At 34.3% G+C, this 15,880-nt stretch overlaps 1 protein-coding gene across 4 annotated transcripts in view; it reads right to left on the bottom strand.

The window, feature by feature from the left end:
• The window catches only part of BZW2 (basic leucine zipper and W2 domains 2), a 46,325-nt gene that overhangs the window by 13,983 nt on the left and 16,462 nt on the right, over positions 1-15,880 (bottom strand). For all 4 annotated transcript variants that reach the window (XR_001314090.2, XM_087712757.1, XM_014076278.2 and 1 more), the window contains 8 exons: positions 15,359-15,535; positions 14,665-14,768; positions 12,850-12,915; positions 11,019-11,154; positions 9,134-9,243; positions 5,056-5,226; positions 3,849-3,995; positions 2,375-2,513 (listed from right to left, as the gene is read on the bottom strand). Coding sequence is in view for 3 of the 4 variants with exons in the window: in XM_087712757.1 (XP_087568883.1) it covers positions 2,375-2,513; positions 3,849-3,995; positions 5,056-5,226; positions 9,134-9,243; positions 11,019-11,154; positions 12,850-12,915; positions 14,665-14,768; positions 15,359-15,535 (1,050 nt within the window). In the remaining variant the exon portion in view is untranslated. The remainder of the gene's footprint in view (positions 1-2,374; positions 2,514-3,848; positions 3,996-5,055; positions 5,227-9,133; positions 9,244-11,018; positions 11,155-12,849; positions 12,916-14,664; positions 14,769-15,358; positions 15,536-15,880) is intronic.

Here is a 15,880-nt window from a genome sequence, read left to right as displayed (position 1 = left end):
TCCTAGTGAAATCCAACCAAAGAATTTTGGTTTCCAAGACAACTAATCCAAGACCAATGCGAACACAATTCTTAAATAAAACTGAAAATGGGAAAAGGAAGAAATCCAATAATTTAGCCAAAGAATTGACTGCTTTCATGTAAGCTTTTTGAACGAAAAATAAACTGCTTGTTCCTTTTGGAAAACTCTTCCCATGAATTATAGGCTGTTTAATATTTCTAATACCCATGTTCAATTTTCAGATCCTTTTAGCTGTGCCTGAATGCAAGTTCAGATCAGCAGCAGAGAAGCAACAACAACAAAAAAACCCTGCCTTGATTTCAGTTCTGCGTTTTTTATTGCCAGAAACAAATGATAGAAAGCATGCCTACATCTACTTTTAATCAAATTAATAGGGATACCATCTTGTGGAAGATTACCATGTTCTGGGTACTTCAGTTCATTAAATTTTATTACATTACTTGAGGCCTAAAAATATGTCAACTGCAGTCCCTTTTATTTTTTAATTTGATGAATGATCCAGAACCATTTAAAAGCCTGATATGACCTATGCCCAAGAAAATTGCAAACACTAGCAATATGCTTAGACAATACGCTTATGTTATAACCATGATTCTTTGTTAGCTTGGTCTGGGAAATTTTAACTTCTTAAAGAGGACTTACAGTTGTTGACCTTATCTACAGAGTAGTCAGAACAAATCCAAAGGACTATAATATAGGAACAGGAATAGGAATATCCTTTGTTGGCCAAGTGTGATTAAACACACAAAGAATTTGTTTCCAGTGCATAAGTTATCAGTGTACCTACAAGCAACAAATGCATGAGTCTATGATGGCAGCTAAAATTCTGCCCCATATCTTTCTGGAGAGGGTAGCAGAACACTATCTGCTGTGACACCACAAGAAGAGTTGTAGTTATGGTTTCCATTGCATTTTGACGTTTTTTAAAAGTAGGTTGGAACTGAAAAGTTTCTTTGATGTCACTTTTCCCCCTTTCAAATTATCCAAAATTGCACTATGTCTTTGTGCTGCCAAAATTCAGCAGTGCAATCTTGAAGTATTGATGGTTTGTGCAGAGCCCAAAGGACTTCATTCCTTGTGTATCAGATTAGTGTATGCTACATGAATTTACAGATAAATATGTTTACAGCTATATGAAAAATAAAACAGGAACTATATGAAAAATAAAATAAGAACTAACTTTATCCTCTCATGATGAATATTATTGGCTCACCTGTGGAAATCCTTTTAATAAACAAGCTAGAAACAAAGAGTTTGTCATCTTCTAGCAGATTCTTTGGCATACTAATCAAGACAATGAAATCTTTTCAAATTCATCTTTTCATTCTCGTTTCATTTATCATTCTTTTTGTCATTCAGTTTTATGCTAGAATATATTTTACACCTACATAGTGAGAGTTACTTGAATTAGCTGATAAGTAATTCAGTTGATTACATGATCAAGTCACTAGTCAATTGTAATTAAATCAAAATAGAAACATCAGGTAATGTTTTGATTTTTATTTGAAACCTAATTTTTCTGTAATGCATTTAGACCCAGAGGGGTAATAATAGCCATACTAGTGATTACAGGAAGCGGGAGAACTTTAGTCTCATGGGTGTTATTATATGATGTATATGTACCAACAAGTAAAATTGCTAGGGAATTCATACACCTTTTGCTAAACATAGTCTGTAGCTAAAAGTAAAGTTTCATTCTAGCTTAGAAAAAAGTTTTTCCATATTGATATTCTGGCAAGACATGTCCTGAGCAACATGCTGGACTTTTGGAAGCTGCTCTGATAAATGCTTGAAGCTTTTACTCTTATGTTAACACTGGTAAAACTGCAAACATTGCATAATATCAAAATCCATAGAAATAGACACTAAGGATGATGAATATGAATTTTCCTGTGGAAAATATTTATACTCCCCCCAGGTCATCACTCTTCTGAGAAAGAATTAAAACATACCGCTCTACCCTCCCATGGAGTATTGGGGCACTGAGAGCCCTTCCTTTACCTTTTTAGCTGATTTTTAACTGGGGTCATGTTTTCTCATCTCCTTTTAAATTCATTTTTTTTAAAAAAAAAAATTCTTAAATGATACTATATTTTTACACTTTATTGGACACATTTTTCAAAAATGTGAAAAATAAAAAATATGATTGGAGTGTAAAAATATATACATAGGTGTCACATTTTATTACTTTTTATATACTGAAATGAAGATTGTATCAAGACAAATAGGAAAAGAAAGGAGTATTAGATACGTTGACTGCTTTGAATTATTTATAAATATAATAAAGATGGGATAAAAAAATCTAAGCAATAAAAATAACTTTGAAATAAAAAATATAGATAAAAGAAAGTACCTTTATAAAAGAGCACCACGATCTTCTGAAAGGCTTTCATAAAGTGGATGTTATCATAACAATATTCCTGAACTTTCTGAAGAAGGATCAACTCTGACTGGCCTTGGGTACTGAACACTGCCAGTAAAGGTGCATATTGCTAAAACAATAAAGGAGAAATTGGGTTAGTTATTACAGATAAATACCAAGGAGAATATTATCCAAATGTTTCAAAGGCTACAGAAGTTTATTTTGCAATATTTTCAATACAGGTAGTCCTTGACTTGCAACTCAATTGTTGAAAGTTACAATGAAAAAAGTGACATGACCATTTTTCACATTTACAACCCTTGTAGCAGTCCCATGATCATGTGATCAAAATTCAGATGCCTGGCAACTAGCTCATACTTATGATGGTTGCTGTGTCACAAGGTCATGTGATCACCGTTTGCGATCTTCTGACAAGCAAAATCAATAGGGAAGATAGATTCACTTAACAACTGTATTATTAACTTATCAACTGCAGCGATTCACTTAACAACTGTGGCAATAGAGTTTCTAAATAGGGGAAAATTCACTTAATGAATATCTCATTTAACAACAGAAATGTTGGACTCAATAGTGGTCATAAGTTAAGGAATACCTCTATTGCAGGGTTTAATTTTTTTTAGTGCATTTTATGTTGGCTTAAGTGGCTTTTAGATACTCTTACAAAATATAAACTCAGAAGGTGGGTAATAAGTGGCTGTAGGCACACATAGATATTCACAAACGTATTTTCTTTATTCACATTTCTTTATTTTCAGTACAGCATAAGAATTCCACTGAAATTGAAATAGTATAGTATAGTAAAATTAAGCTTCTATCAACTAGTTAGCTTGAACGGTGTACAAATCATCCCCAAAACCTCCAGGCAACAGAACTGCAAAATTATCATGTTATAAGCATTGTTTGAAAAGCTTGATGAATTTTGAAAGAGGTGGGTGCAATTTATCATCAAACACATAATGCTGGCCTGTGAAGAAGGTATTTTATTGGGATATAGAGTATATCCCATACCTCTCACAATTAGCAATAATAAATAAACAGGTAAAGGTTTCCCTTGTCCAGTCATGCCTGACTCTAAGAGTGGTGAGTTCGCTGTTTCCCAGCTGAAAAAGCTAGTGTTGTCTCATGACCCTTCCGTGAACAAGTGATTGGCATGACTATACAGCAAAGGCACACAAAATGCTGTTACATTCCCACTGAAGTAACACCTATTTATCTGCTTGCATTTGCATCCTTTCAAACTGGTAGGTCGGTAGGAGAACAGGAGCTCACTTCACCATGCACTACCTAGATGCCAATCTTCCAGTTGACAAGCCCAAAATTTTAACTGCTAGGCCACTGTGCCTCTTTCTTAGCAATCATACTTCTATTCAAACAGCTGCTTACACAGCTAGCTTTAGGATTCAAACAAGTGTTCTCAATGTACTAACATTTTCCGCATGCTCACCTTCAGATGCTTAAGTGCTTGTTCTGCAACCAGTTCTTCTTTCTTGTTCCATTCAACAGCATTCATTACACAACTCCACAGGAGTCCAATCACTGCTGGTTCTGGCAGATCATTTCTTTTCATTTCTTCTTTTACATAAAGCACCATCTGGAATGGGAAGTTTAAAAACATAAAAAAACCATCATTTTTCAAGCCATTACCTTAAATAACACTGCCCTATCTGCCACCAATGCCTTTCAATAAGGGTATTTTTGCATTTTTCTTTTGATCCCATTCTCAGTGGTATATGGAGAAAATAGAGAAACCAAGAAAAATACATAAAGAAGAAGGAAGCATATCATATTCCTGTATGTCTTTGATTTGGTTTTGTATGATTGTGTTCATACACCAGATTCACTCCACAGGAAATGTTCAACTGCATAAACTAAAAGAAAATTCACTGCATTTTTATTCTCACATAGTGAGTGAGAATACCTACAGCTGTTAAACCTCATAGGGGGAGTCAGCTTTATTTCCTTGATAAAGGAATTCCTCACTAAAGGAATTTTCTTCATATGATATGCTAAACTATTCCATCTCTTTGATAAAGATTATCCAGTCAGTCCAAGTCCAGGAATGTCACTTTTTCACCCATTCTCATTTAACTACAACTGTTCTCTTGCACTGTAAGCAGTGACTCAGTTTTGTTAAAGTCACAAGTCAACAACTGCAACAATAGATAGCATCAGCAATATCTTACAAGAGCTCTACTCCAAGTCCAAAACTGGGAGGGAGAGCTAAGTACGGAGCAACACAGACTATTCTGAGATATGCTCAGTTGCCTCTCCACAGATATGCATTTGAGTATTTTTTTTCCACAGGAGACTAAAATTTAAAATGTTAAAATTTATTTTTGTTAGATAGCACCCAATCTTCAAGTTTGTCAGTTCCTTGTATATCTTAAGTCTGTCGTCCGGAGTGTTGGCTATTCCTGCTAGCTTGGTATTTAGTTAAAATTTAACTAAAATTGAGCCTACAATTACTTATGCCTAGGTTTACATGATTAACTTTTATGCATGCAAACCCTTATGAAAATCAGAGCAATAATATCAACTGTCCATGGAACAAGCATTACATGAAGCTATTCTGTTCTTAAGCGAAACATTTTATTTTTCTATCGTGGCGTTGTCTTTATGTGGCTTAAATAAGAGAAAAACTATTTTTCCACCTCTTTAATTGGACATTCTTGAGAAAGACGTTCCTGGAGTTCTCTTTGTAGTTCTTTTCGGGTCCCCAATGATTGCTGGACTCTAAGGAAATCTGAAAGCTCTTTTAGGCCAGCATCTGTGAAATATTTGGCAAAATGGTCCACATTCTGCCGGTTGGCTGGAAACAGTTCCTAGAATAGAGTAATAATAATAAAAAGAATATTATTTATTTTTGTAATGTAATTTTAAATCCTGTTCAGAATCATAAATAATCTGAGAGATGGGGGAAGATTGCATGCCGTATACATCCTTACACACTTGCATAAAAAATCATTAAGTTGCAGAAAGAGACAAATTGCCACAATTCAAAAACAGCACATGGAGAATCACTGAGCGTAACTGATAGCTATTTGGGTAACTCTCAACAGTTTATCTGGAGGATTAAAGCACTTTGAACAGCAGAAGGGATTAAAGAAAGGAAATTGACATATGGGCCAGCAACCACTTCTGGCCAGAAACCATTTGAATAATCCAAACTATTTCCCAGATTACTACGATGGAATGTAGTAGGTGTGAATGTAGAAAGCTCAGTCAAACAGTGAGAGAAAGAGGTGAAGACAGCCTTCCCTAATGGTTCTCAAAGTATATGCGTATTAGCCATATGATGGGTTACGCATGTAGCCAATCTTTTGTGGTTGGTCAATAAGCAAATGGCACAGTTGTAAAGCAATCACCATTAAGTGAATGCCTCAGTCATTAAGCAAACCAATGGTTCCCTAGGAACTGATTTTGCCAAAAATTGGAACTAAATGTCAGTTTTCTGCAAAAAACAAAACATGGTCATGTGACCATGGAATGCTGCAAATGGCCATAAATATAGTCCCATTTGCTGATCACCCATCATGTGGTCATATGACTGTGGGAAGAGCATGACAACATCACAACCAGACTGAAGTACACTTGGGAGGTCCATTATAACTTTGAGAGCTCACTAAGTAACTGGTCAGAAATCAAGAACTACCTGCATGCTTATTTTAGAATAAATCCAAGAAACTATTTATTTTGAAGTATTAATCAGATTAGTTTGCATTACTGTCTATGTGAATCTTTTCTTATATTTCTTTTCTTATATTTCAGAATGATCTATTTAACTTGTCATTCTTCTCCTGAAAGCTGAAAATTCCCTGACCAGAATCCAATCCAGATTTTTTTCATAAAGAAATTATTGTATTTCGTTGTATGATTAATCTTAAGTGGCAATTAATTAATTAACTTCTTAAATAGGAAATATAGTGACTGATTAACAGAATAAAGAACCTTTTCATACTAGCAATAGAACAAATTCAAACTAGAGTCTTGGACTTTAAGACAGCTAATTTCAATAAACTTAAAGAGAGGTTGGGAAGGATTCCATGGATGACAATCCTCAAGAGGAAAACAACTCAAGAAGCTTGGGAAATTTTGAAAACTGAGATTATAAATCCCCAGTCAAGCACAATACCAGTGAAGAAGAAAAATAACAGCTCTCAAAAGAAACCAGCATGGCTGCATAAAGAACTCTCTAACAAATTGAAAGACAAAAAGGATAAGTATAAAAAGTGGAAAGAGGGCCACATAACTAAGGCAGAATATCAGCAAATAGTCTGAGCCTGTGAAGATGGAGGAAAACTAAGACTCACAATGAAGGAAGGCTTGTGACAAGTAGAATGGTGGTCTTATTTACAGATACAATCAAGGTTTGCACAGGATAGGGAAGAAGGAAGGTATTGCCAAAGATTACACAATATTAGATAAACTTTTGATACAGACGGAAAACAGGTTGATCGAAGTGTTGTATAGATTTTTGTTGGAACATAAGCTAGAGGAGGAACATGTCAAAGAAACTATGGTCGCCTAGGTGAAAAATTTCAATTATAATGTGGAATTGGCTAAGTAGGAAAAACTTTGGATACTTAATCAGAAACTAACAATGGCTACAGTGTATAAAGAAAATCTTTATAAGATGTCCTACAGATGGCGTCTCCCCCCCAGCACGGCTCTCCAAAATGTTTAAAAATCTGGCCCCAAATTGTTGGAAGTGTAAAAAAACACCAGGCACTTTTTATCCTATGTGGTAGACATGCAATGAGGCAAAAAAATATTGGAAGATGATTCAATCATGGTTAGAACAAATGGTGGAAGACCAAATTCTGTTTAAACCAGAAATTTTTCTCCTAGGTATAATACCGGAAGGATTTAAGAAAGATACACTCTATCTAATTATATATGTACTAATTAACTGCAGTGTGCATAACTTATGCACAATATTGGAAAAAAGAAAATACGCCATCAGAGCTAGATATAATTAGAAAAGTGTTGGCCTGTGCAGAAGCAGATAGGCTCACTCTTGAACTTAAAAATAAAGGGGAATCAGAATATTTTGAAGTCTGGAACAGATTTTATGATTGGTATAGGACAAGGTAACAAGACTGGAACAAACTGTATATATTGTGATTGGACAGAAGGATAGACAATGTATTAAGTTGGCTAATAGTTAATGGTTGAGACTAGTTGTGACAAAAGTAAAAAAAAACAAAAGGCTTGTAACGAAAGTAAAAAATAACAAAGAAAGGTTCTTCCAATATGTTAAAAACAAGAAAAAAGTCAAGGAAACAATTGGTCAATTGCAGGGAGAAAGTGGCAAGAAGGTGACAAGCAACAGGGAGAAAGCAGAACTACTTAACTCATTTTTTTGTATCTGTCTTTACACAAAAGTAAAAAGCAATCCAACCTATCAAAAACAGCATCACAAAAACAGATTAGGAACACAAGTTAAAATAGGGAAGAAAATGGTACATGAGCACCTGTCTACTCTAGATGAGTTCAAATCACCAGAATCAGATGGATTACACTCCAACGTTCTGAAGGAACTGACAGATGTGATCTCAGAACCACTGAACTATATCTTTCAAAGATCCTGGAGCACTGGGGAACTGCCAGAGGACAGGAAACTACAGACCCATTAGCCTGATATCAATATCAGGGAAGATTCTGGAAACACCTAGAAGCAAATAAAGTAATAACCAAAAGCCAATATGGGTTTGTCAAAAACAGATCTTATCAGACTAATCTTATTGCATTCTTTGACAAAGTGACAAAACTAGTGGACCAGAGCAGAGGTGGGTTACTACCGATTTGCACTGTTTGGCTGAACCGGTAGTGGAAATTGCGACTGAATTACCAAACTGGTAGGGATGGCAGGCTCGAACCGGTTCCCCAGTTGCTGCATGGTTTTTTGGTTTTTTTTTAATATTCTGTGTATGCGCAGATCTATTTATAGGCAACTGCTCATGCACGTGCACGGGCGCTCACGCCCAAATCACATACACATTGAAGCAGCAGTAATGCCACAGCAACCCATCCCTGGACCAGAAGAATGTTACTGATATAATTTACTTGGATTTCATTAAGGCATTTGACAAAGTAGACCATAACCTACTACTTGATAAAATAGAAAAATGTGGGTTAGGCAGCATCACCACGAGATGGATTCCACCAGATGGATTGTGGCTGGCTGACCAACCACACTCAATGTGTAATCCTCAATGGAACTGCATCTACATGGAGGAAGATAAGCAGTGCATTACGCCAGAGTTCTGTTTTAGGCCCAGTACTCTTCAACATGGATGAGAGGATAGATGGGGAACTCATCAAATTTGCAGACAATACCAAGCTAGCAGGAATAGCCAACACTCCGGACGACAGACTTAAGATACACAAGGAACTTGACAGACTTGAACATTGGGTGCTATCTAACAAAATGAAATTCAATGGTGAAAAAAGTAAGGGTCTACATTTAGGGATGAAAAACAAAATGCTGTGTTATTTTCTTCAGGATTTAAATGCCCTACTTTCTATTATTCCTTTCTGGGACTTTTTAATTTTTTTTAACAGTATTGATGTTAGCTCCTCATTGATACTTTTCTTCAGATGTTATGCTTTTGGAATTTTAAAATTCATATTTATATTTTATTTATCTACAGTTTTAAATTTTTACTTCAGGATTCCTGGAGAAACTTGCTTATTGGTCACATAGATTATAAGAATAGGAATACTTACAAGCAGTCTCTTGTCTAAGTTAGCCTTTCTTAAAGAAGAAGTAACAGAGTTGGCATCTTTCTCAAGCATCCATGCTTTAAAAAGCTTGACAGCAAAAGAGGCTGCTATACCTACAGCAAATAAAAACATCATGAGCAAAGAAGCTGTGGTGTTTATTTAATTAATTCAGTTTTTTATCTAATCCAATACCTAGACTTGTTTAGATCAATGTTTCTTAACCTCATCAATGTTAAGATATATAGACTGGCTGGGGAACTTTAGGAATTGAAGTCCATACATTTTAAAGTTGCAGAGGTTAAAAACCTCTGTATTAAACTACTGTTCTCAGATTTTGCTGGCACAACTATCTCTGGCTCTGAGAGGAACTGTAATCCAAAATCTCTGTAGGATAACAAATTGGTGAGGTCTGATTTGATCTCTAGGATTCAACATTGGTCAGTCAGAAAAGAGTGTATGGCTGGCAGGAAACAAAAATGAATAGCATGTGTTATCTGGGCAAACCCAGAATCTAAGAAGTTGAGTTATTATAGTTATCATCTGTTGAAAACTACTAGAAATGTACCTAGCCATACTATGTTTCTAATATTTTTGAACAGAAGAAAAACTCATCTGAATTCAAAGTAGGTCATTCAACTGTGCCTGTTCATGGAGCAGTGTTTCTGACATTTAGCAGCTTTACGATATATGGACTTCAACTTCCAGTATTTCCCCAGCCAGCATGAGAGCTGAGAGAATTCTGGGAGTTGAATTCCATACATCCTGAATTTGCTTACATTGTGAAACACTGCCATAGGGGAATTTCATCAATCAACATGCATAGTAAAATCCTCCCCTTTGTCCCTGATACAAGTTGTGGTATCTTGAAACACTTAAGATGAAATTATTGCAGGCATCCCAAAAATGTAACCAGGTGGAAGAGAACAGTAATCTCTCCCTTGCTATCTCTCCCTCAATCCAGGCTTTCACTTGTGTTATAAAAATAAATAAATTTTCAGAAATTTATTGAGGAATCATTTAGGTTTTCTGAATCCCACAATGAAGAGAATCCACTCTTGAGGGAGCAAACCTCTGGCATTGCATCATGTACTGTTAAAACCTGTACTTAGCCTTCTCTCGAAGATTAATTATACTTGAAAGCTAGAGTACATATAAGTAACTTGAAAGTTGGAGTACATATAAATAATATCCTGTTAATAAAAAGAAGCCTCAAAATCTTTAATCAATGCATAAGATAGTGGATTTTAATATCACAATTTCCTTGTTTAAAATATTATCCCTACCCTAAATATATTTCGAAAAAGAGCAATCCTTAAAGGAAAACAGCAGGAGAGAACATGATTATCTCTTTTCTTCTAATAAGTTCCAGCTGCTGGGTTTATTTGTTTTTGATAAGAGAGAAGTACCAGTGGCTCTTAAGCACACTCAGTTTTACAAATACAATTGCCCTAACATGTTACTTCGCCATTAGCTTCAAGGTCACTTCTTGGAAATCCTGATTTCCTCTAACTTCTTCAGCCTTTTTCTGGGAAGGCAATTATTTCCTTTTAATGTACTAAGCCCTGCAAAGATATTGCCCATTAAACAAAACAAAACCCATTACATTCACAAGATGACATTCAGGATTCTCAAATCAAATCTTAGTCATATTAATATGTTAAAATAACAAAATTGTCAATAAACAATTTATACATGCACAGCACATAAGCTTTACAATTTATTAATGTCTAAGAGGAGGGAATGGAAAATACATAAGATCTCAAGAGAGTGATCCCTAATTCTAAAGCCACAACATCAAAGATCCTGCCTTTTCAAAATAAAGATAACAAAGTTATCCTGTGGGAGAAGATAATGTACATTCTTTGGGGAAGAGAGAATCTCTAATTACCTTCTTTGACAATGCTGTCAGTGAAAAGGCTTGTTAAAATGGTAGCGGGTAGTGTTCCATTAGCTAGTAAGATTCCAGTGAGGATTGCCAATTTTGCTTGTTCAGTTTCAGAAAATGCTTTAAGAAATAATAGGAGCTGTAAGTCAAAAAAAAAAAAAGAGGCACATGTTTTTGGAAGCATATAAACACAGAAAACAACCTGAAGTGCTCAGGGCTGCCCAAAATAGTAATAGCAATGCAATAAATCCAAATTTGGAATTACCAAAAACTACCTTAAAAGTTAAAGTGTTTATCAGTTTATGAGAAAGAACTGCATTTACATTAAATTAACAATGTAATTTAAAGTCAATCCAATTAATCTCTGTTGTAAAAGTAAGTCAGTATACTGTAATGAATAAGCAGGGTAGATATATTTGTTTTGTTTCAGAACAGGGAGAACACAGGGTACAAAGTAGAGTATTAGTTACACTTTGATCCACAGCTTTGAATCAAAGTTCAAAATTGCATAATCATACATTGCTGACAACAAAATGCAACACATGGACATAATGGGGAATAGAGAAGATGAATGATAATTTGTCTTAATTCCTGGAAAACTTATTTAACAGCTCTCTAATGCAATACTGATCTTTTGACAAATCAATATGTAGATTCTATGATTCAAAATATTTGCTTTTTATCAAAGAGCTATGGCACACATATACCTTTTAATAATCATTGGCTGTGCTTGTAAAACATTAAAGGTAAAGTTGTGTAAGCTTTTTGCACATATCTGAAAAGATCTTTATGTTTTCCTTTAAATATAAAGCTTATTTCAGAATTTAAAATTTATCTATATTCTTTTTTATCCTTTACTGTAATATTTTATAAATATACATATAAAGATTATGTTTTATTAGCCATATTTATTGTATTTATTACCTATTGGTTACCTATTTTCATATGAGCTGAAACCAATTAAACTATTTTCCATAACAGCATCACTTCAAATGGTGCAAATAAGAGCTAATTTGTTCTAATGGTTAAGACACCAAGGTAGAATCTAGGAGACTGAGAGTTCTAGTCCTGCCTTAGGCATGAAAGATGTCTGGGTGACTTTGGGATAGTCACTCTCTCTCAGCCCAGGGTTACTGTTTTGGGGAAAATAGGAAGAGGAAAAAAGTATTAAGTATGTTTGCATCTTGAATTATTTATAAAAATAATAAACATGGTTATAAAGAAATTTGAAAAATGAGACTATTTTGTGGGATTTATTAACCACATTCATCAAGAATGTGTATTCTTGTATCTGTATTATTGCCTAATATAAGCTTAAATGCACCCTCAAATCCTAGTGCTTGCCAGCTATGTTTTTTAGCGTAACCTCTGAATAGAAATTATTGGACTTGATGCCCAACTCACTGAGGGAATAAATTTAGGGAAGTTCAGTTTATAGATGTAAGTGAGGGCGATCTGGCTGCGACATCTGTCACCCCATTGATCGCCAGGGTTGATTCGGCTGATCTGGCTGGCTAGGCGGGTGTCCCCTTCCTCCCTCACCGCTCCATGTGCGACCCTTCCGAAGCTGCACGCTTGGTGGAAGAGGACGACCATCCCAGATAGGAGTGTACCGATCTTCGGCCAAGGGTATACGATAGCTGCGCTCCCCTGCTAGAACCTCCAGACAAGCTCAAGATGTAAGCAAAAGATCTTTTAGTTATCTTTACTACAAAACCCTGAAAAATCTATGCAAATAAGAAGCTATTGTAATAACTGATATTTCAGCAGCCAAAATAGTTTCTTATTCTATTTGAAGCACATTAAAAGTTCCTACATGTTAGAATAAAACTACCTTTTTTATTTCATCTTCAAATGCTTTTTCCAAATATTTATATCTTCTGATCAGCTTATTGAAGACCTAAACATAAAAAAATAAACAGTTAACAAGTACAAACCAATTATACAAATGTCATTTGTAAAAATCCTTACAAATAATAAATGATAAAACTAAAGTGTAGATTAAATATAATTCATTAATTTACTTATTTAATAAATCATCTAAACACCTAGGCAGATGTATAATGCTATCCTTACTGTTCTCCAATTCATCACTAACATAATTGTGGGTATATTTAATGCAGTGGTTAAAGTAGTAAGCAGGAACATAAATCAATATTTTCCATTGTTAAATATTAAGCAATTTATTTCTCTACTGATTAAGATTTATCCTAAAAAAATATACTCTATCAGATATTATCAAAAATAAACCATTACAGTAGTTGAAGTCATTTATTAATTCAAACTGAATCTTGAGCAAGGATTCAAATAGAATCCTGTTAGTCAATTTACTGTTAAAACAAGGTTAGAGTTTCAAAGGAAGGGCTAACTCAGATTACCAGCATTAGCTGCCTTATCATGTAAGGTAATCTAGCCATATAGACTAAACCATTTGGTCTTAGCATCTTGAATTAAATAATTTCACACTGAATGTAGGACTACTTTTGAAAATGATCCAACTTCTTTTATTAATAAAAATATAATATGTTGAGACCTATCTTAATGGTATTACAGGGTATCCTAATCATTCACTTAGACACTATTCAAAGTTATGAACCCCCCGGCCCCCCCAAAGTTCTTATTACAAAAGTTAAGGTCACTGCAGTGACCTTGCGATAGTTTATCCTAAGACAGATCTCATGGAAATTGCCACACCCTCCACCTCTTCCATCCATTCCACAGAGTTCCTCCAGACATTGGCATATTCCCAAGTTGGACTCTGGCTATGAAATTTATATAGCTGTTCATTGCCCTTGCTATATCTGTCTGTTCTGTCAATCTAATCTAATTTAATCCTAATCTAATCTAATTTAATCTAGCAAATTCACTTGGTTTCAGTTTGAAACTTATGGCCAGGAGGCTTTTGGAGAATTATATCTGATTTACCAGTTACGACTTTTTCTGGACTAGGAGAACCTGCTTGTTGTAGGATAGCTAGAGTTGCTTAAGATAGTAAGCCTCTTTTAATTAATGACATCTTAGTCACCTCTTGCTTGATTACTGCAACCCTTTGTATTTGTATCTTTCTCTGAATACCATCCAGAAGCATCAATTACATTGCCAGCTTGCTTTTGGATTTAATTCAAGGTACTTTGCTATCGTTATAGCCTTTGGTAATTTAGGATATTGTTATCTATGGAACCCTCTATTCCCAATGGCTTCTATTCAACAAACAAGATTGGAAAGGATAGATTCAACTCAAGCTTGACTTTGGTCTCTTCTCTTAGGAATTTTCATTTATAGGGATCACAGAATCCAGGCTTCTTGAAAGCTGCATAATCAGACTAGCTTCTAGCTTGCTCATATTCATGAAAGCTAAAACTCCCTTTATGGATTGTGCTTTGATATCTGAGTGCTTCACAGATGCTGAAATCATATTTAATTTCAGTTGTAATACTAATAGACTTTTAGCTGTGGTGATAGTGATGACATATGGACTGAAATGACATAAATCCTAATAAATAAATAATTAAATAAATAGTTTGATTGCATCAATAGTATTTTTGCTGAGTATGCATGCATACATTTATTAAAACATAAAGCTTCAGAATAATTTAAAAATAAAAACAACTATGATCTATTTGTCATCTGTCTCAATGTTTGACTGAACCTGAGCATGGTGTCGGAGAGTATCATGATCTTCAACTGCACAAAATACACACTGGTTTGTTGTCTTGGTCTTATCATTATCATCTATTCTCGTCCCACCTGGAGCTGAGAAGGCACATTCAAAATAATTACATAACTAAATCTTATATTATCCACATGGGAAAAAGAGATAGTGTTCAATATATATATATATATATATATATATATATATATATATATATATATATATATATATATATATGACTAAGTATATATATATGTGTGTGTGTGTATATATATATATATATATATATATATATATATATATATATATATATATATATATATATATATATATATATATATATATATATATATATATATATATATATATATTCATCTGCCAAATGAAGTAAGGTTTATTACAAAACATTTTCAATCATGGAAATAAAATGTGATATGAGTATCAAAGCTTATAATGACACTGCCTGTATTGCAGACTCTAGTTTAGCTTCTATACTCCATACTACTACATATATTTACAGTAATCACAGATATCCCAAGCTTCTGAAACAAATGTAAGATAAACACCACATACAAAAAGGAGAATCAAGATAGGAACAGTTCTTTAACAGTATGGCTAACAGAATCAAGGAGACATGTTGCTAGAGCTAGATTTGATGGAAGTGTTGAAGTTTTCTATGTGACATACATACCTAGCATGCTGCCAGCTATCAAAATGTCAAATAGAGTGTCAGCATAGCGCCGGTAATCTAGCCTTGACCCTGTAGTATCCAGAAATTTGGCTACCGCTTCCAAGTCATCACCAGCTTCATTAAGTCCTTGGACAATTGCATCCCGGAAGATAGTGGGTTCAAATTTCTCCTTTTCATCTGTAATAGAAAAATAGTACTAATAAGTTTACCTAATTTATTACTTACCTATATTTTTCAGCTATTTACCATTCTAAACATATGCTTATTAATGCCCTATACTACTGAAAATGCTGCACGCATTGTGTTCCATTTTTCTGCTATTTGTCTCTGTTATAATCAGTTTTAACTGATATGTTTTTAAATTTATCGTTATAGAATTCCAAAGCAATATTTTTAATATTGATTTCCCATACTTTCAAAATAATAACAAACAGAAACTGTGTGATTTAAAAAAAAATGAATCAATTTCTTAAGATTGACTGGAAGGGCAATTGACATTTCAGATGACAGCATTCTTCTTTC

Source organism: Thamnophis sirtalis, unplaced genomic scaffold (genome assembly GCF_051295495.1).
Source record: "Thamnophis sirtalis isolate CommonGarterSnake01/CBP01778 unplaced genomic scaffold, rThaSir2_p1.2 scaffold_4, whole genome shotgun sequence".
Classification (NCBI taxonomy): domain Eukaryota; kingdom Metazoa; phylum Chordata; class Lepidosauria; order Squamata; family Natricidae; genus Thamnophis; species Thamnophis sirtalis.
The sequence above is the reverse complement of the archived record's forward strand: the minus strand, read 5'-3'. Positions and strand labels throughout refer to the sequence as shown.